Here is a 22019-nt window from a genome sequence, read left to right as displayed (position 1 = left end):
AGGTGGGCCCATTTGGGGGAGGGAACCCGACTGGGCTTTTTGTTGAACGGGCTCCTTTGACGACGGGTGGGGGCCTCTTGGGAGCAGGAACAAACTGACGGTGTTTTGGCGTTTGATTCGTTTGGGATCTTGGTTCTCTCTAGTACCGGAACCAAAAAGGGGCGATGATGGCCATAATGACGAGCTTTTTTTTGAAGAAAAAACCGAAATAAATAATAAATAAACCAACTGTTTCCCCCCCCCCCCCCTTTTCCCCCCCCCCTCCCTTCATAGCGAATTTTAAGGTGAGGACGTATTTTTCTGTACTGTGTTACTGTACTGGTGACGCGGTAGGTGACGTCATTTACTTCCAAAAAAAAAAAAAGTTGCACTAAAAGATTGAAAGTCGAGAAAGGTAAAAACAATTTTCTCTTCCATATATCTTTTTTAAAGAAATGTTCTTTTTTAGTATTATTATCTAACTATGGACAGTATACTCCATCGTCAATGGAAGCTTGTTATTATTTTGATGTTCGTTGAAATGGGTGGGCCCGGAGTTGCTTCGTTACTTCGTTACTCAGAGTAACGTATGGAGAGCAATGAGCATTAAATAACCAAAACAGCAAGGGGTAAAAAAAGAAAGAAAGGAGTTACTTTGGATGAATACAGGTCAATTACATTTCCTGTCCTCTGATCAACTTAATTAATATGCAGTGGATGGTGATATAAATAGGAGGGTTTATGCTGAGATAAAAGAGGACAGAGTTCAGTTAGAGACCAGCTTTACCCGGAAACTTAGGACATACTAAGAAAGTTTACGTAAAAAAGATAAAAAGGGTTTCTCATCGAAACCAGCTTTAAAATAGTATCATTTTATACAAATCATCTTCAAAATTTTAATTTATACATAAATCATCTTTAAAAAGTTTTTTTTTATTTCAATCAACAGCCTGGACCCATTTTTCATTTAATTTTTTGGGTGATTAATCCAATCTAACCTCCATTAAAGATTATCTCTATAATATGCTCGGTATTTAACAACTAACTTATTACAGTAAAACCGGAAAAAAATTTGACTTAAAAATGAGTTCAAATAGTTAATTGCAATAGCAATCTATGTCAAAATAGATTATGTATAAATTGAAAATTAAAGATAGTTTCCCCCGTATAGGCTTATGTCATATGATATGATTCCAAAAGTACATGAGGTGGCCCTAGGCAAGGATAAATACCAACATTATGGCCTATGCAATGAGAACAGGATGGCACATTGCAACCACCAAACTTTGCAACCATACAAACATAATTTAGCTCAGGTTACATTGTTCAACATCTTAAATAGTACCCAAGACCACAGAATTTGAGACAGTAAAAACCAATGAAACCAGTAATTCTAGCACAACATTGAGAACATAACAGTGTAGAACCTTAAAACTGCAAATGTTTCAATATATAAAGGCTAGTGTTTGATCATGTAAAAGACTGTTTGTACAGTGATAGCAGCTGGTTTTCATGACAAACAATAAATGATAAAAACACATGTTTACATGTCAAATTTAAAACCTCTACATCAAAAATAGGATCATAAGATTGAATCTGATAGTATATGCTCACCTCTTTTTGTTCCTTTTGAAGTCTGCTCACAACTTACTCTCCTTTGCAAGCAAATTTAAACCTGTAAGAAAACAAAGAACTGTGTTTTACATTTTTACATTTTTACAGTGGCTGATAATTTGAAAGCACGGAAAAGAAAGGGGGAAAATGCATCTCTTGGAATATCCCAATTTGTTCTAACTTCTCATAGTTACAATGAGATTCATATTGCTTCAGATCCTAAGAAAATATGGAAGCAATACAGCATCACCTTAGCCAATGAGTGTCTCACGCATGAGTTAAGAATGTTGGACCCTAGAGGGGGGTGATTAGGGTCAAGAGGCTCTAATATGCAATATAAATTCAGCACAAGCAAAACACAAAACAAAAATGCGATAAAAATAAGAGAGATAGGGTTAGGAGTTCGTTATCCTTGACGCACGATGTGTTAACGAGGTTCGGCCCTCTGGCCTACGTCCCCGCTCCCCACTCTCGAGGAGAAATCCACTACACACCCGGTTTGGAAGCCGGAACTTCGTCTACACAGCGATCTCCACAGATCTCTCTCACTACACAGTTTGATCTCAACAGATCACACCCTCACAGTAGATCTTACACAAGATCTCACCCTCACAGCAGAAGAAAAGATGCAAGACTCTCTCTTTACACAGCGCCTATGGCAAAGAGAAAAGTTACTGAAGCTGGGAAGTGAATCACACAAAAACACAGAGAAAAACAGATTTGAAAATTTTCTCAGGAAAACAGAGCTCTCTGGTTTTTGCAAACGTTAGGGCTTGGGAAGAAGAAGCAGTCTGGGGGGATTTTATAAAAGAGTTTAAACCAATTAAAAACAAAAACCCAATCTTCCTATTTAGGAAGATAATCTACTTTTCAGGTTGTTACCTCAGACTGTGCCAAACACTATTAAGTGAAAGCACAACAGTCGAGGCAAACGACCGTTTTAAAAAAGTCGCGGCTGACCAAAGACACAAATCGGTTGACCGAAGGGAATTTCGGTCGACCGAAAAAATGCTTCGGTCGACCGACCGAAAATTTCGGTCGACCGCCAACAACCTTAAAAACTTAGAAATCAAGCAGAGACACCGTCGGTCGACCGGCGCGGTCGACCGATTTGAAAGTCGAGATTTCGGTCGACCGTACCGGTCGACCAACGACTTCTCTGGAAAATAGTGAGGAAAGGCGATGGGAGCAGTCGACCGGACCGGTCGACCGCTTTCTGACATTTTGCAGAAAAAACAGTTTTTGACCAACTCTAAATATTTGCAAAATATTTATTTGACCTCTGAAAAATTTGAAACTTTGTAAAATGTTTTTAATACTAAAAACAGACTGTTTAGAAAAGGAATTTTGCAGATAGGTCCTCATACTTATGAAAAGTAGTATTTTGTGAAAAACGCTTAAAAACTTAAGTATGAAATCGTGTGTGTGATTCCCAATAGCTTCAAGTAGAATCAGTAACTCTTTGCCTACATTCTAGCACTAGAGAGGGAAACAAAAGAAAGCTAATATCCTCATATAGAGAGCAATACTTGAGCTTTGATATAGCTTGAATCGGATGAAGCTTTTAGTAGAATTTGTCGTTCTTGAAATAACGTTGCTTCATCTCTTGGCCTCCTCCTCCTTTGGATATCTTCGTTGTAGCGTATATTCCATCCATCCTCCGTTAATGACACTAACGAGCTTGATAAATGAATTTACTACATTTTCACTCAATAAGCTATTAGTACCGATAATGATGGTTGTAAAACATCATCAAAACATAAGGGCTAACAATCTCCCCCTTTTTGATGATGACAACCAACCATTATATAAGAGCAAAAATAAAATAGCTTATAGATAGGTGCTCCCCCTATCTATGAGCTCCCTCTAAATATATGCAACAAATGAGGAGATTTCTCTCCCCCTTTGTCACCATCAAAAATGGGGAAAGAAATGCAAAATGCAAGATGCAACTAAACAAGCAAGCAGTGTAGAACTTTCACATAGTGCATAAGCCCAAACCATTCCTTATGCGACAAAAATCATCCTCTCCAAGAGGCTTAGTAAATATATCCGCTAGTTGAGATTTTGTGTCAACAAACACTAGGGATACATCTTGTCGTTCTACATGATCGCGTAAGAAATGATGGCGTACATCAATATGTTTAGTTCTAGAATGCAAAACCGAATTTTTGGAAATATTTATAGCACTTGTGTTATCACAAAAGATTTTAATATTTTGAAAATTCAAATCATATTGAGCACAACATAAGCCGGCGGTAATGTATTCCGCTTCCGTAGTGGACAATGCAACACAATTTTGTTTTTTGGAAGCCCAAGAAACAAGGGAATTTCCCAAGAATTGACATGTTTCACTAGTACTCTTGCGATCTACCTTACATCCGGCAAAGTCGGCATCACAAAAACCATATAAATCAAAAGAAGTGCTTCTTGGATAAAATAAACCAATGTTAAAAGTTCCATTAACATACTTAATGATTCTTTTAACCGCAATTAAATGAGACGCTTTTGGAGATGCTTGAAAACGTGCACATGCACACACACTAAACATGATGTCGGGTCTACTAGCGGTGAGATAAAGAAGACTACCTATCATACCTCGATATAGTTTTTGGTCCACATCTTCACCACTCTCATCCGCATCAAGCTTAACACTAGTACTCATGGGAGTAGGCGCATGCTTAGAATTCTCCAACTTGAATTTCTTCACCAATTCCTTCGCATATTTGCTTTGTGAAATGAAGATCCCATCCTTAGTTTGCTTGACTTGGAGCCCGAGAAAGAATGTAAGCTCTCCCATCATACTCATCTCAAAGTGATCCTCATGGATGGATTTGAAAGAAGTCTTTGTTTGTTTACCTTTGGCACAATCCTCACAAATTGTATCTTTTATGAAGTGCAAGCTAGGTAGCCCTTTCACAAGATTCTTCTTAGACAATTTTGATATTAACTCCATATTTGCATGTCCAAGTCTTTTGTGCCAAATCCAATGATTTTCATCAATTACCGCAAGACACTTCACATCTTGACTCACTAACTCATTCATCTCAAAAATGTAAACATTAAACTTGCGATTTGCAATAAAAATAATTTTTTCATCCATACTAATGATGCATTTATCCGGTTTAAAAGAAATATCAAAACCTTTATCACTTAATTGGCTAATGCTAAGAAGATTATGATTCAAGCCATTTACTAAATAAACATCTTCAATAATGGGTGAGGGTTTCTTACCAATAGAACCGATACCAATGATTTTACCTTTCTCACCACCACCGAAGGAGACATTGCCTCCTTCAATCCTTGATAGGGTTGCAAATAACTCTTTGTTGCCCGTCATATGATGTGAGCAACCACTATCAAGGTACCACATCTCCTTACGTCGTTGCCGTGACGTTCCCTACAAAAGAAGAAGATGAAGGTGTAGTAGCTTTAGGTACCCATGTCTTGGGTCCTTGGTGGTTAGTAGTCTTGGTACCTTTGGGTACCCATATCAAACCATAAAAATCTTCATTGTCTTTAATTCTACAATGAGTAGAAATGTGTCCATGTCTCATACAATAGGTGCATACAAAATTTCTTTTGTATGTACGAATGTTAGAACCATGAAACCTATTTCTACCATGGTGATTGTAGTTGGCATAAGCATGAGTGGGTCTAGTCCTACAACCCTCAATTTCTAGTCTTTCAATCTTTGATCTTAATTGCTTGTTCTCAAAATCGAGATCTCCAAGCAATTCATCTTTTAGAGCAAGAGAGGTTGTTAGTTGTTCTAGCTTAATATCACAAGAGGCATGCAATTTTTTGAAAGAAGAGTATTCTTTAGACATTCTTTTAAATTCAAAGTTCAACTCTTCTAAAGCCATAGCTATGTCACATTGCATATAAAAAGATTCACTTTCGGCCTCGGATATTACCTCATGTTCATTTGCCATGAAACAAACATTTGGGTCATGAAGAGCAAGTTTGGCTCCTTCTTCATCACTATCCGAGTCACTTGGTTCGGATTCTTCCCATCCGGCATACATAGCCTTCTTCTTCTTGTACTTCATGTACTTTTCTTTGAGCTTGGGGCAATCCTTAAGATGTGACCCGGTTCATTGCACTCAAAACATTTACCTATACGAGAGGAAAACTTGTTGTTAGATCGAGGGTTAAATTTTTTGTTCATTTTTATAAGTCTAGAGATTCTTCTAGAGAGATGAGCCACTTCTCTAGAAAAATCAACTTCACTCTCCGACGACGAAGATGAGTTGTCACTAGCTCCTTTGAGAGCTATGGTCTTCAACTTTGGTGACGGCTCCTCAACTTCTCGTGATGGCACTTCCTCCTTCTCCTTCCCCTTGAGCTTCTTCTCATGCACTTTGAGCTTTCCGATGAGACTATCAAGAGCTAAGGTAGTGAGGTCATGAGCTTCCTCAATGGCCGTAGCCTTGGGCTCCCATGCCGGAGTCAATGAGCGAAGTATCTTGTAGTTCATCTCTTGAATGGATAATTGCTTATCTAGACCATGTAATTCATTGATGATATTAGTAAAACGGGAAAACATAGCATCAATGGATTCATTAGGAAGCATTTTAAATAGCTCATAATCATGCATGAGTCCACTAATCTTAGATTCCTTAACTTGGGGTGTTCCTTCATGTGTGACACATAATTTTTGCCAAATTTCGTATGCGGTTGCACACGTGGAAACTCTATTATATTCATTAGGGGAAAGACCACAAATTAAGGCGTTCATAGCCTTAGCGTTGAGATTAGCTAGGTGCCTTTCTCCATCGGTCATGTTCCCGACTTTGGACTTCTCAACATATTTCTTTTCTATGAGCTCTAGGATGTCAAGATCAATGCAACGAAGATAAATTCTCATCCTAGCCTTCCAATAAGCAAAATTACTCCCAGTGAAGAGGGACCCTAGAGGGGGGGTGATTAGGGTCAAGAGGCTCTAAAATGCAATTTAAAAACAGTACAAGCAAACCACAAAACAGTAAAGCAATTAAAGTAAGAGAAATAGAGTTAGGAGTTCGTTATCCTTGACGCGCGATGTGTTAACGAGGTTCGGCCCTCTGGCCTACGTCCCCGCTCCCCACTCTCGAGGAGAAATCCACTACACACCCGGTTTGGAAGTCGGAACTTCGTCTACACAGCGATCTCCACAGATCTCTCTCACTACACAGTTTGATCTCAACAGATCACACCCTCACAGTAGATCTTACACAAGATCTCACCCTCACAGCAGAAGAAAAGATGCAAGACTCTCTCTTTACACAGCGCCTATGACAAAGAGAAAAGTTACTGAAGCTGGGAAGTGAATCACACAAAAACACAGAGAAAAACAGATTTGAAAATTTTCTCAGGAAAACAGAGTTCTCTGGTTTTTGCAAACGTTAGGGCTTGGGAAGAAGAAGCAGTCTGGGGGGTTTTATAAAAGAGTTTAAACCAATTAAAAACAAAAACCCAATCTTCCTATTTAGGAAGATAATCTACTTTTCAGGTTGTTACCTCAGACTGTGCCAAACACTATTAAGTGAAAGCACAACAGTCGAGGCAAACGACCGTTTTAAAAAAGTCGCGGCTGACCAAAGACAAATCGGTTGACCGAAGGGAATTTCGGTCGACCGAAAAAATGCTTCGGTCGACCGACCGAAAATTTCGGTCGACCACCAACAACCTTAAAAACTGAAAAATCAAGCAGAGACACCGTCGGTCGACCGATTTGAAAGTCGAGATTTCGGTCGACCGTACCGGTCGACCGACGACTTCTCTGGAAAATAGTGAGGAAAGGCGATGGGAGCGGTCGACCGGACCGGTCGACCGCTTTCTGACATTTTGCAGAAAAAACAGTTTTTGACCAACTATAAATATTTACAAAATATTTATTTGACCTCTGAAAAATCTGAAACTTTGTAAAATGTTTTTAATACTAAAAACAGACTGTTTGGAAAAGGAATTTTGCAGATAGGTCCTCATACTTATGAAAAGTAGTATTTTGTGAAAAACGCTTAAAAACTTAAGTATGAAATCGTGTGTGTGATTCCCAATAGCTTCAAGTAGAATCAGTAACTCTTTGCCTACATTCTAGCACTAGAGATTTGCCTACATTCTAGCACTAGAGAGGGAAACAAAAGAAAGCTAATATCCTCATATAGAGAGCAATACTTGAGCTTTGATATAGCTTGAATCGGATGAAGCTTTTAGTAGAATTTGTCGTTCTTGAAATAACGTTGCTTCATCTCTTGGCCTCCTCCTCCTTTGGATATCTTCGTTGTAGCGTATATTCCATCCATCCTCCGTTAATGGCACTAACGAGCTTGATAAATGAATTTACTACATTTTCACTTAATAAGCTATTAGTACTGATAATGGTGGTTGTAAAACATCATCAAAACATAAGGGCTAACAAAGCATCCGCCCGAAGCTTTTAACACCATTTTATATCTTTCCAGCAGAAAGTGCACTCAAAACAAATTCACTATTTTTTCTGCAATTTTCTTTTCTCAGCAAATGGCCATTGCTTAGTTTTCCAACCGAGACGAGAGCTCTGCAAAGTTCCAGATCTAAATACTATGGTCTCTCTATTTCTAGAATGACGTAAACATTATGTTCTCTATATTTCTAGCCTTGGCAGTGGAGTAGGACATGCTAAAGGTTAGCCCCACTTTCAGCTTGAAACTAGCTTCTGCGAATAGATACAGATATGAACATAAAAAATCCATATGCAGTTGAATATGGATATATAAATGGAAAATTTTATAGATATCTGTGTTGAATCATGACTGAAATTATTTCGGTATTAGATTAATGAAAATGAAACCAGTCTTGATGATGGAAACATGTTAGGAAAAGAAGTAGACCAGTGGTGATTACTAGGTTCTTGTTATTTGAAAAATTCAAGCAATTCATAAGAGTTTTGAAACAAGAAAACCATGCACCAACTTCAACCGATAAATCAAGAATTACTACAAGCACTTATATCGGGGATATGTCTGATTTCAGCAACATGACACAAGAAATATTTTCACCTAAGGAATAAATTAAATATCACAAGAATATGCCTTAAAATTACATCAATAATGGAAATCTAATCAATAATGGAATTTTTATATTGAAGAAATAGGCCCCAGATTTTTTCATAGGAAGATTGCCCTAAAATTAAGAAGACCAGATCTAAAATTTCTTGCGAAATCAAACCACATTACGCATGCAATCAGAAGATGAATCTCAACAGATCTACACAAACCCTAACAAATAATCCCCAAAATGAAAACAGCTACACAAAAACCAAAGCAAACCCTAGATTCAATCAATACCCTCTTCCAAACAAGCAAGGATCAGAATCACCTCACCTCCTCAGACGCGGGCTCCGGGGGCGGGCCCACCACCCGCGATGGCACTGGGTGCGGCTCCACTGAAGAATGACAGTAGCCTTGTGGTTGCCCCACCGCCCTCCTGCTCATCAAGAAACAGATCTTCCGGCACCCGAAATGCCCTATGAACCTCGACGATCACCGACCCCACAGTCAACGCCGTCATTAGGATGGACCCCACCGACATCAAGAACACCACGAACACCGTCAGCAGCCCAAGGCCCAGCAGCGTCTCCCGATCGAGAACTCAGCCGCCCATTAACACCACAAAGGGCTGCTAGGACGGGCGCGGAACAGGTAGTAAGATGCCCAGGCAGCGAAAAGAGCCCAAAGAGACGATCAGAGTCCCAACATGGGGTTTGTCAGCAGGGAGAGGGGCGAGGACGGCGGCGATTAGGGTGGCAGGTAGTTGAGCGAGCGGAAGTAGGCGCATGGTTCTTGCGGAGCGCGGGTGTTAGGCGCGCGTGCGCAGAGGGGAGAGTGGGTTGATGGGCGGGGAAGAGAAGCGGAGGGGGCGGTCGGCGACGGGGGGCTCGCGTCCGCATGGGCCCGGGCGCGGAGCGGTTTCGGAGGGTCGAGAGGGCGGGCGAGTTCGGCGGCAAGGGTTGGCGACGAAGGTTGGCGTGGGCGCGGGCGGGCGGGGGGCGGCGGAGTTGGGTATCGAGGCGGCGGGCGGCCGTGGCGTGCGGTGAGGCGGGAGAGGGAGGGGGTTCGGGGGTGGAGGAGGGATCATTGTTTAATTTTTGGTTTTCGTGCGGCTGGATGTGAAAAGATTTGGGGAAGGTGGGGGCTATTTTGGGGAGGGATGGGGGAGCGGTTTTGCGTTGAGGGTGGAGGTGGGGTGTGCCTGAAGAGGAGTTTTGTTAGCGTGGTTTGGGGGAGCTTGATGGCGATTGTTGGTTCGCTGGAATTTGTTGTTATTTGGTGGTTTGGCATTTGTTAAGTTGCTTCTGAGAGCAGTGTAAGCGTTTCTGCGTTTGCACGCCAAGGGGCCTACCTTTTTCCCTTTTTGGGCGCTAATGTAATGGGCTTTAGCCTATTTCTTTTGTAATGGGCTTTAGCCTATTTCTTTTGTAATGGGCTGACCTTTTCTTGCTCCCTTTTCATAGTCTGAATACAACGCAAGGCTTTGGCCCACGTACTTTTAATGTGTTATTTTGTGCGCCTCCTCCCCCACACAACTTTTCTTTAAATAAATCATTACTAGTACTTCTGGTGCTCACGACGCGTGCATATACATTATACGTTACAGGAAAAAATTGTTAGCAACAACTTAATAATTTATGATAATTTATGATAAGTAATAATTCATCTAACACATCAGAAGAAAAACATTCTACAAAGAATTAAAGTAGGCACTTTGATATTGAGGGAGAACTTTTAAAACATATGAATAAGGAACACAATTTTATTACCTTGTTTATTACCAATAAATCGAAACGGGTGCGAAGTAAAATTGGACGGACATAAAAAGCAATATCCTAAGGCCGCGTTTGGGAACTTTAATTTGGATTTGGAAAGTTAATTTAAAATCAAGGGATTTTAAATTTAGGATTTGAAATCCATGATTTAAGAAATCTTTTGTTTGGATAATTTAGGATTTGAAATCCATGATTTAAGAAATCTTTTGTTTGGATATCTTTATTAAATGAAAGGATTTAAAATCTTTTGATTTAAGAAATCTTTTGTTTGGATATCTTTATTAAATGAAAGGATTTAAAATCTTTGATTTCAAAATATAGTGTTTGGGTACTTTATTATACATGAATTTGAATTTAAAATTGATAAAAATTGATTCTCTTAACCCATCTTGTTTACATCAAATGCAATGGAGATGTGTAAAATAGTAACCAAAAAACATAAATTTAGGTAATTTTGGCGATGGTAGCTATATTTGCTAAGTTTTCAAATAGTAACCGTAACTTGCAAGAGTTTCAACAAAATAAAAATGAAGAAAACTCTACAAACATATCAAGTATCTTACAAAAAAACATCTAAATAATACATTACCATTGCATATTTTACAGATATCCAGGCTGGAAAACACTTGAGGCTTGTTTCATATTTCATACATATTCAAAGTGAGAATAAGTTGATATCAGAGCAAAAATAAGTAACAATTCCATTATCTTCTCAAATGCAGGTAACAACTGATAATTACATAGTCAATTTGGTCTTTGATATACCAAGAGAAATGTTAATAAGAAAAAATACAAAGAGTTGCAAACTGAATAGCATGTGAGAAGAGAAGTATCCTTGATGTAAAGAAATTACAACTGAGGATTCAGAAGTGCTTGTATGATAAACCCTATCCGCAGCAACAAAAGAGTAATTCATATGCCATCATGATATGAGCCCAAAACCTACAAAGAAAATGAGCAGATCAATAATTTTTTTTAATCAAGCTAACAAGCTAACAAATTAAACAAAAATGTCGGATAAGTGAGACTGAATAAGATAATGAACTCACATGAGACTATGCAAATTCTGCAATACAAAAAGGTTTTTCTTTTGATGTGATGCTATAGAATTTGATATTTTTTAGACATTTTACAAAATATAAATCAGTTTCAAAATGATTTGCCTCTATATGATCTGGTAAATTCTGCAATTCCAATACGAAAAAAGAAAAACATGTTCCTTTTACGGAAGACTATGCAAATTTCATGCATACATAATAATAATACTACATGGTGAAGTGTATAACTTTTTTTTATTTCTCTGGAGGACTATGGAGATATGAAATTAAGTATACTCATGTATTTGTAGCACCTAAACTGTCACACTAGCTCCATACCTCTTCGGTTGTATATATACATGTCATGTGAGCATGTGTGTATATATATGAATACTGTTATGTATTTTTTGTGTGAGTTGTAAACTTAGCCGGGTACATACCATATTCCTTCATCACCAGGACACTGTCAAAAATCCTTCTAGTCTATATACAATCTATATACAATCGAGACAACAACAGTATTCATAACTGTTCAAAAATCCTAGTAATTACTTCTATCCTAACTGTTCAAAAATCCTTCCAGTCTATATACAATCGAGACAACAACAGTATTCATAAAACGTATGAAGTTAGATATATGACTGTTCTAAGCATTTTATGCACTTGTTTGAGTTCTATCTCAAGAGAACCATAGTGAATGGATGTCAGAATGCCATATGTTCTTCGCTTGTTCTTCCCGAGTAATTTCAAATTTTCTCGAGTTCAACAAGTTTTTCTTTTTTGTTGGTAGATACAATCTATTCCAATTCACAGCATACATATATTCACACTAGCTCATAGAGCACAACAAATTCATTGTCATATAAACGGAAAAATTACTAGGATACAGTTGGGGGGGGGATGTTGTAACTTCAAGTAACGAACAACAATGAGCCTCAACGAAACAAAAATTCAAGATAAATCAGAGGTTTGCATTTAGCAGACGAATATCAAAGAGTTATTAATCATTTGGGGAGAAGCAAAAGAGAACTCACCCAAATGCAAGACAGGGTTTCAGTTCCCAAAACCTGGAAAAAGAAAATAAGCAAGTTATGTAACATGAATCCAACATCGGGGGTAGGGGGAGAGAGAGAGATCAAAACCAGAGAGAGAGGGATCTCGACTTGAAAAGAAAGAGAGGATCGGGTCGGGATTTTATAAATGACAAAGGCTGGGGTGGAATTTGAAATCACTTGTTTTGGGCTTTCAAATTCCTCTTTTTTTTAATGAAAATAGGGTAGATTGCCCTATCATATATTTATAAACCAGAATGTAAGCTTTTACAAAAGATATCTGATTGTGATTTGGCCAGTGACTCCGAGATGGAGGAATGAAACCAAATCACCAAAAGATGTCTCGAAAATAAGAACAAAACAAAACATCATGCCCAAAGAAGACAACTAGATATAACCAGTCTTCCTCGCGATCCCCTAGGACCTGAATCCTCAAAACCAAAACCAAAACATCTGCAAAGCTACTACACTTGAGGACTTGGAAATCCATTACTGTCTGCACTTGACTCAGCAATATCAGGTAGCCCCGAGCTGGATATGAACTTTTTCAACTTGATAGCTTTCTTAGAGGAGGAGGCACCTGTCCAGAAAAGAAGAAAGTGAACAGCCTTGTTGATGATTTGCTGAGGCGTGGTAGACAGGTTAGAGAAGATGAAATCATTCCTAGCTTTCCAAAGGACCCAACAAACAGTGGGGAAGCTGAAGCCCCATAGCAGCCGAATAGAAGCTAGGATGGACGTGTCTGAGCAGATAGAGAGATAATGGTTTATATAGGTGGGGAGAGATACAATACCGATTTTCGAAAGCCAGGGAACCCAGATTTGCTTGGCGAAATGGCATGTGAGGAAAAGGTGGTCATGGGACTCTTGATCATTGCAAAAGGAGCAGGTAGAGTCTGCCAGTCAACCCTGAGTTGCTAATCTATCCTTTTTTTTTCAATCTACTCTGGCTAAGAAGCCAGGAAAATATCTGAACTTTGCTAGGCAACAGCTTATTCTATACTATAGAGTTGTATGGAAAACGATGACCTCTATCCGTGATGAATTTATACATGGATCGCACCGTGAAGGACTTAGAGGCTGAAGCTGGCCACGATGGTCTGTCAGCTGTAGGAGAAGGAGCAAGATTGGATTCATAGAGTAGTTGGATGAGAGCTTGCACTTGATCTCTGTCGTGTGCGGAAGTTGGTCGCCTGAGAATTGGTCTCCACGACTATCTCCCCCTCAAGAAACTCCCTTGGGACTCAGCTAAGACATGTTTGGAGAAGGCCAGGAGATAGGCCTTAGGAAATAAGCTAGCAAGCGAGTTATCTCCTATTCATTTGTCTTCCCAAAAGAGAATCCTAGATCCTTTACCTAGTGCCCATTTAACAGATCCAGTGAAAAAATGGTAGCAGGAGGTAACATCCTTCCAGAATTTAGAGCTATGATAAGCAGGAGAGGGGTTGTGCAGGTTGGAGTGATAGATGGACTGGAGGACTTTGCCTACGTAGTTGCTATTGACAAGGAAATTCCATAGCCATTTGGATAGGAGGGAGATGTTGAATAAGTGGAGATTGGAGACTCCAAGACCTCCACAGGCTTTAGGTGAGCAAACTGCATCCCATCTGACAGGGTGAATGGTTTTGATATTAGTATTTGTACCTCCCCATAGGAAATCACATCTGATTCTATCAATTTTTTTGATGAGCCAACAAGAGAGTTTGAAGAAGGACATATAGTAAATGGGTATGGAGGAGAGGACAGATTTGAAGAGAACCAGCCTTCCACCAATGGAAAGCTGTTTACTCTTCCATATGGAGAGCTTACGATAGAGAGAGTCGATCAATGGTTGCCAATCAGCCCTAGAGAGGGATCCTCTTTTCAGGGGAAGGTCGAGGTACTTAAAAGGAGGGGATGCAAAGGAACAATTGAGAATGTTGGCTAGGAGAGGCCCCTTAGTAGATGATTTACCACTGTAGAACAGGTTAGATTTGGAGAAGTTGATAGATAGCCCAGAGGTACATTCAAAGAGATATAAAATAGATTTGAGATTGGTAATGTCTGTGGGATTAGCCTTGCAGAAGACAATTGTGTCGTCTGCAAACTGTAACGACTTGATGTCGTTGAGCATGCCCTTCAAATGGAGTTCAGAAAGATCCCCGTGGTCACAACTATTGTGAAGCATCTTGCACAGGACATCAACCACGAGTAGAAACAACATGGGGGGGAGAGAGTCTCCTTTTTTTAAGACCCCTCTAGCAAGTGAAGGGGTTAGTTGGGGACCCATTGACCATAACAGACGAGGTAGAAGATATCAGGATGGAATAGATCCAAAAACACCATTTGGGCCCAAAGCCTCTAGTCAGAAGGATTGACAATAGAAAGTCCTAGCTAACACAGTCAAAAGCTTTGTGAAAATCTAGCTTTATGATACAGGCTTCGATCTTTTTGGAGAAGCACTGGTTAACCATCTCATGTCCCAGAATAATGGAGTCAATGGTAGATTTGCCATGCTGAAATGCAGATTATGTGGGGTGAACTAAAGATGGGAGAAAGAGGCTTAGCCTGTTGGCTAACACTTTGGTGAAATTTTTGAAAAGGCCGTGAGGAGACATATGGGTCTGAAGTCGGAAGCATGAGTGGGAGATGATGTTTTAGGAATAAGGGATATGAATGAGCGGTTGATGAGGTGTAGTTGTGTCGTGTCTGTGAACAGGTGGTTGAAAAAAGCTAAGATGTCTGGTTAGAGAACTTCCCAAAAGGATTGATAGAAAAGGATGGAGAAGCCATCTGGACCTGGGGCTTTGTCTGGGTGAAGACCAAAGGCTGCAGCTCTGATTTCTTGTTCTGAGAAAGGGTTATCTAAAGAGTGGAGGAGGGGTGTGGTTGAGGGTATAGATGGCTCCAATCTAACTGGACAGAGGTGTTGGGATGGGCTTTGAAAATGTCAGAGAAGAATTGGAAGAATGCCTTTTTTTTCTCTTCCTCAGTGAAGATAAGGGTATTGTTGACTGTGGTGTGAGGAATGAAGTTCCTTCTTCTGTGGTGGGAGGCTATTTTGTGGAAGAAGGGGGCATTGGAATCACCCTCTTGCAGCCACTAGAGTCTGGACCTTTGTTTCTAGTAGATTTGTTCTTGCTTGGCAAGAGAGGAGATATTGTTTTCGAGGGAGTTTTTAAGGTTGATCTTTGAGGTATGGAGGGGTCTGTTTTCTTCCAAGATGTTGAGGGAATGGGTGGTGTTAAGATAAGTGGATTTGTTAGAGATGCTTGAGCCAAAGATATCCTTCCTCCATCTCTTGATTTTTCTTTTGAGGATTTTGAGTTTCAGGTGAAAGGACTGAACGAGGTTTCCTCTGCAAGATAAGTTATTCCAGCAAGAAGTAACAAAGGATGAGAATGATGGGTGGGAGAACCAGACCTTTTCCATTCTGAATGGGGGCTTAGGAGGGAGACAAGATGTATCTAAGATGAGGAAGTCATGATCTGAACATGAGGATGGGTGACAGTACTGAACTGATGATGGGAATTTAGATTCAAAGTCTGAGGATATGAAGAACCTGTCGAGTCTAGCTAGGATTGGGGGAGGATATTTGGATTTGAAATACCCTGGATTTTAAATCCAGGCCCAAATCCAAGTTCCCAAACACACCCTAAAATGATTTGTAGGATTTGTGTATTAATGTTTTTAGGGAAATTATTTTGAGTATAGCTTGTGAGTGTGGTAGAAGATAACATAATTCTGATCACTATTTTTAGCATAAGATAGTTGCATAAGAAAGGGGGGAGAAGGTTATAAAGAGAGAAAGGAACAGGGTTGAGGAGATCGTGGGATTGTTCGATTGTTTGTTTGTTTGTTTGTTTGTTTGTTTTAATTTTTAAAGGAAATTCAATTAGTTGAGGTATTTGAGATCGATGAATTTTTAATGAATAGAAATAGAGAAGCCAGAACGTGGAGGGGAGAGATTTTTACTCAATTACTCTTTTTGAATTTTCGAAAGTGCTGTAACTTTGTGTGGTTATTTTGGGGAGATTTTGGGTTTTTTTTTTAAATGAAGCTCACGGGCCTAAACTTGAGACTTTTCTTAAATAGTAGAAACAGAAGAGGTAATAGATTATGGATATTTTTAAAATATTTTGTGGGAAGTTAACGAGAGGATTTTTAAGATCTTGGGTGTGAATGTTATTTTAATGGTTTACCAATTTTGTCAATTACAAATATCTTTAAAAAAACTGAAGATGTAAGGACATCCTTAGATTTATAGAAATCGTGACAAAAAAGGATATAACACCAAAAAAGTGATCCAAAAAACTACCTTTGTTTAGTAAGTAGTAATAGATGATTTATGTTAATAGCTTTTATTCATATCACGATTATGACCGCTACCACAAAAATGCAAGTTTGAAATATTATCACATTATGAAACATTAAATCTTCTGATTGTTGTATGGAGCAGTTATTAGATGGCCGTCAGTTTGTCCCTCAATCACCAATCTTGACTAGTGTTTTACCGACACACATCTAATTATCTATCATGATTTGCAGACTTTGATGCTCTAAAAGGTAGTAGCTTAAATGCATATCACGTCACCAAGATACTAGCCAAGATCATGAAAAAACATATCGTCTTATTTACTCAAATTTATATCAGAATGAAGAACAAACTTTACACTTCACTAATATATCAAAACAAGGTCACATATATTTTCTCTTGTTGTTGATTAGGATAGATTTCCAACATGTAAAAGGATGAGCACTATTAGAACACTCTGTTAAAGTAAGAGAGAGAGAATCTTGAGTAAATTTCCATTGAGTTGAATAATGAGTGTACACATATATTTATACAAGTAGAGGAAGGTGAGATGTGTTCTCACAACCAATGTGAGACTAAAACCCACTACAATACATTATTATCAACAGCCCCCCTCAAACTCATATTGGATGAAACAAAGTGAGTTTACGTATAAGAAACTGGAACCGATGAACATGTTAGGCCTTTGTGAAGAAATTTGTAAGCTCGTCAGTGGATGAGACACGAGGAAGTAGAATTGTCTTGTCATTGATAACTTGTTGACGGATAAAATGAGCGTCGATCTCAATATGTTTTATCCTCTCATGAAATACTGGATTATTAGCAATATGGATGACACTCTTATTATCATAGTATAGAGGAGTAGGAGTCATAACAGAAATACTAAAGTCACTGAGAAGACAACGAAGATGAATAATCTCTTTAGCTGTTGCATTGAACGATACTCTGCCTCGGTACTGGAAAGAGCAATCACATCTTGTTTCTTACTCCGTCAGGAAATAAGGGAATCACCAAGAAATATACAATAACCTGTGATAAATTTTCTGGTAGTGGAATCACCAGCCCAATCAGCATCAGAATATGCACAAAGATCTAACTTAGATGTAGCAGAAAACAAAAGAGAGCGAGTACTAGTACCCCGGAGATACCGAAGAATCCGTAATAAGGCAGCATAGTGTACAGAACGTGGGGCACTAACAAAACCTGAGACTATGAAGCGACAATGCCGTTCGTTTGAGGCCGAGAGATAGCTTGAAACGGCGATGCCGTTAATTTGAGACCGAGAGACGGTATTGAAAACAACGATGCCGTAAATTTGAGACCAATAGATGGTCTTGAAACGATGATGCCGTTAAAATAGAACCGAATGTTTAAAATAGAACCTGAAGGTTAAAATGAAACCCGAAGGTTAAAATAGAACCCGAAGATTAATGTAGAAACCCGAAGGTTAAAATGAGAACGCGAAATGCGTTAAGAGGCTACAAATTAAGCAGCAAGATTAAGATTTGGCAAAAGAACGCAGAAGCGTTAAAAAAATTTATTGGAAGGGAAATAATAACCTTAGCTCTGATACCATATTAAAGTAAGAGAGAGAGAAATTTGGGTAAACTTTTCTTGAGTTGAATATTAAGTGTACACATATATTTATACAAGTAGAGGAGAGTGACGTGTGTTCTCACAACCAATGTAGTGTTATGCGCAGCGGAAATTTCGGCAGAGTTTCTGGTGCACAATAAGAGAGAAAGATCGATAAAAATTCTTGTTTCTCAAAGGGAACAAGAATCTGAAGCCTAATATCCCATCAAAGTCGGATACTTGCTCTTCCTCTCGTCAGCTCTAGGACTGCGCGTCGAGGGATCCTAAAAAACTATTACAATGGCCACAAACTCAAACAAACCAATTTTACGTGGTTCGACAAACTACCTACGTCCACGGGACAAGGAGGGGGAGATCTACTATTAGAGGGAGAGATAATACAACTAAGGTTTATAATCACTCAATCTAAACCCTCACACAATTATCTCTCTCAAAAGCACAAAAGAACTCTTTGCACGCCGTCCAAAAAGAACGCTGCCAACACTTTTGCACCTCCTCAAATTTGCACTGCTACAGCCGCACAAATCTCCCTAAAAGCCTCTGACCTCGCTCGCACACGCCTCCAATTGCACGCAGCCGTTTTCCCCCTTAGCCTCCGCACACTGACCTAGGATTTTTTTGCTATTATTTATAGCAGGTGAATGAATCGGGTGGGCCTAAGCCGCTGTGTTCAATCTCTTCATGTGAATTCGTTCACGATTTTCAGTTCGGGTGGGCCCAAGGCCACGTGAACTTGGCTCACGTGTCTGTCATTCACATGTAGGACTAAAACCCACTACGATACATTATTATCAACACACTCCAAGTTCTTTTCTGCATTAGTATGCCTAGTTATAAAATAATTTTCTTTGGATGGCTACTAGAACAATTGATCTCCTGTCTTCCCAGAGACTTGGCCATTACCTAAAGCATGTTATTTAAGTGTTCTCGATCCTTGGATACGGTGTGCTCAAATTCTCTTCAACTCTAAGCACTTCGGTTTGGATTTGGTGGGAAATGAGAGCTCAACTATTCAAGGTTTGACATTGAAATTGCAGCTGATAAGAATCTTCTTCAAGTTTTTTAATATTTAGACCAAGTCCGAATTGTTCAAAAGAGCGTATTGTTACGTTGAAGCTCTTTCTAATGATATAGATTTTCTTACCACCTCCTCCTAAGCATACCAACTGTCTCCTTATACATAATTAAGACTAGCGCTTACCTTATTATTATAAAATCAATGGTTGAAGAGCATTCGTGTGAATAGATTTTGACTTTTTCAGATCTTATGAGAACTTTGCAAATGGGCTTAGCTGATTTTTATCTAAACTAAAGGTTAATTGCGCATGCGGATAACGTGTATTATGTGAGTATATAACTATATATCACATTTGTTCCATTTTATAATTAAGTATATACTAGTATTAAGCCCGCACCTTGCCGTGGGTATTATTTATATTTGTGAAATTTTTTATAGCACACAAATTGGCAAGTTTTATTAAGTATACACAGGGTGAATTTTTTATAATGCACATATTAGTAAGTTTTATTAATTTTTTATAATAAAGATAGATAAGATTTATATTTGTGAAATTTTTGGTAAAAGTTAAATTCATCATTTGTATCGGAAAAAAAAAAGATATGAACATTATTTTCAAAGTTAAAAAATGTTACTTTAGCTTTAGCTTGAACAGCGGATAAAGTGACGTAAACGGTATGGCGAAGGCTTTCAACTTTACTGCAGGATGAACAGTAATCTTAACATTAAGATTATATTGTATCAAGAACAGTGTTTGGTACAACATGAATAGTAATTCTGAGGTTTTTTTAAAGTTAGGAGTAGTAGGTATACCTTCTGATAATAACATTATTTTCCCGCGGGTTTCTTAATTCATGCTCGAAATGGCGTTATTAGAATAAGACATTTGCGAATAGCATTCTCACATGATGTTCATGCAATTTCATCCATTTTACTCCACGACGAAGTATTAAAGAGGGACAAATTTTTAAAACCGACCATTTTTTAAAAATATTTCCAAAAACGACATGTTTCAACAATATTTGTCAAAACCGACCTAGTTTCAGCCATCGGGCTGAAACTGGGTCGGTTTTGACGAAAGAAATTCCCAAACTTCACGGGACTTCACGTGAAGTTTAGAAGCCATTTAATTAAGCTGCTAAACTTCGTTTCAGCTCTGAAGTCGTTTTGAACTATGAAACTTTACGGGGCTTGAAATCCCGTGAAGTTTAGCAGCTTAGTTAAATGGCTGCTAAACTTCACGGGACTTTATGTCCCATGAAGTTTCATATTTTTTTTCGTCAAAACCGACCTAGTTTCAGCCGTCTGGCTGGCTGAAACTAGATCGGTTTTAACGAATATTATTAAAACGAGTCGTTTTTTAGGAATATTTTTCTAAACGGGACTGTTTTGAAAATTTGTCCTACTAAAGAGAGCACAAAGATCAAACATCACCGTTCTCATAGGGCAGCCAGATTCAAGTACAGAACTCTTGAGGTAATTTACACTCATCAGAGGCGTATAATAATCCAACATAAAGCAAACACATTAATTAACCTACTCCAAAGTCATTAAACAATTACTTGCATCCTATTTCAAAGTCATTAAATAATCTATCAACCTCCTTTGCGTCCGCTGTCGAGTCGCCATCCCTTGCTGGTGCACACAAAGTCCTATTCTGGGAGAGCCAACTAACGCCTGCATGTGAATCACCTTTGAAAATTTCAAGTGTTGTTTATTATGCAGCTTGAAAAAATAATATTGATGGTACTCCTTCGTGCAATGTATGAAGGACAAATGACGTTTTTGCTCATAGATCTAGACTGTTTGTTCTTCGTTTTTCAGGCCAAATCTCTTGAGTATCTCTTCAGTAAATCTTTTTGATCTTAAAAAAGTCCTAAAATTTTTATTATAGAGGCGGATAGACCTATTTGATAATCCAAAGGACTAAATTATTAACCCGTTAAATAAGTTTTATTTTAGCCCTTATGATCAGTTTTAGTGTTTGGGAATAACAATGATTTTGACTATTTTCTTTATAATTAGAAGGGTTAACTCTTATTCCATCTAAATAGGAGTATTAGTAAACCCCTCATTTTGAGGAGTTAACTCATTTTAACCCCTCTAGAGGGGTTAACTTAACCCTTCTATATTTTTTATGTTTGGCAAATTATAGAGGGTTAACTCACTTTAACCCTTATATAGATTTGTTGTGTTTGGCAGGTTAAGAAGGGGTTAAGTCTCCTTAACCCCTCACTTAACCCTTTGCCAAAAGGTACCCTAGAGTTTTATTGGTGCGGTTAGACCCTTAATTGTTTTTAAAAGAGTTTTTTTTAAACACAAATCCAGTATACCCGCACTAGGGAAATAGTAAGCGGTCTATCGGTAATTAGGTGATACTTTAAGAGGTCTATTTGCAAGGAACCTTTAATAAGATGTGGAAATCTTATTATATCAACCGTTTTTAATTTTGAAAAAAATAATGTTAGGGGAAAACCCCCTAACACACCACCAACCACACCCCCCTCTCCCATCGCTACAGTAAACCGGGACCCACATGGGATTTTAAAAATTTTAAAATTCCATATGAGGCACGATTTACTGTAGCGATGGGAGAGGGGAGTGTGGTTGGTAGTGTGGTAGGGGGGGGGGGCCCTAAATGA

General features: G+C 38.7%; 1 protein-coding gene and 1 long non-coding RNA gene across 2 annotated transcripts; both read right to left on the bottom strand.

The window, feature by feature from the left end:
• LOC109851363 lies at nucleotides 1401–8997 on the bottom strand. The gene is made up of 2 exons (XR_002249776.1): nucleotides 8940–8997; nucleotides 1401–1654 (listed from the first exon to the last, which is right to left on the bottom strand). It is a non-coding gene; the product is annotated as an uncharacterized LOC109851363 (long non-coding RNA).
• On the bottom strand, nucleotides 12935–14738 carry LOC109821898. The gene is made up of 2 exons (XM_020388054.1): nucleotides 13826–14738; nucleotides 12935–13050 (listed from the first exon to the last, which is right to left on the bottom strand). Exons 1-2 carry the CDS (start codon nucleotides 14736–14738, stop codon nucleotides 12935–12937), a joined length of 1029 nt encoding a protein of 342 aa, XP_020243643.1.

Source organism: Asparagus officinalis, chromosome 8 (assembly GCF_001876935.1).
Source record: "Asparagus officinalis chromosome 8, Aspof.V1, whole genome shotgun sequence".
In the NCBI taxonomy this organism is placed as follows: domain Eukaryota; kingdom Viridiplantae; phylum Streptophyta; class Magnoliopsida; order Asparagales; family Asparagaceae; genus Asparagus; species Asparagus officinalis.
Note: the sequence above shows the minus strand (reverse complement) of the source record. Positions and strands in the feature narration are given on the sequence as shown.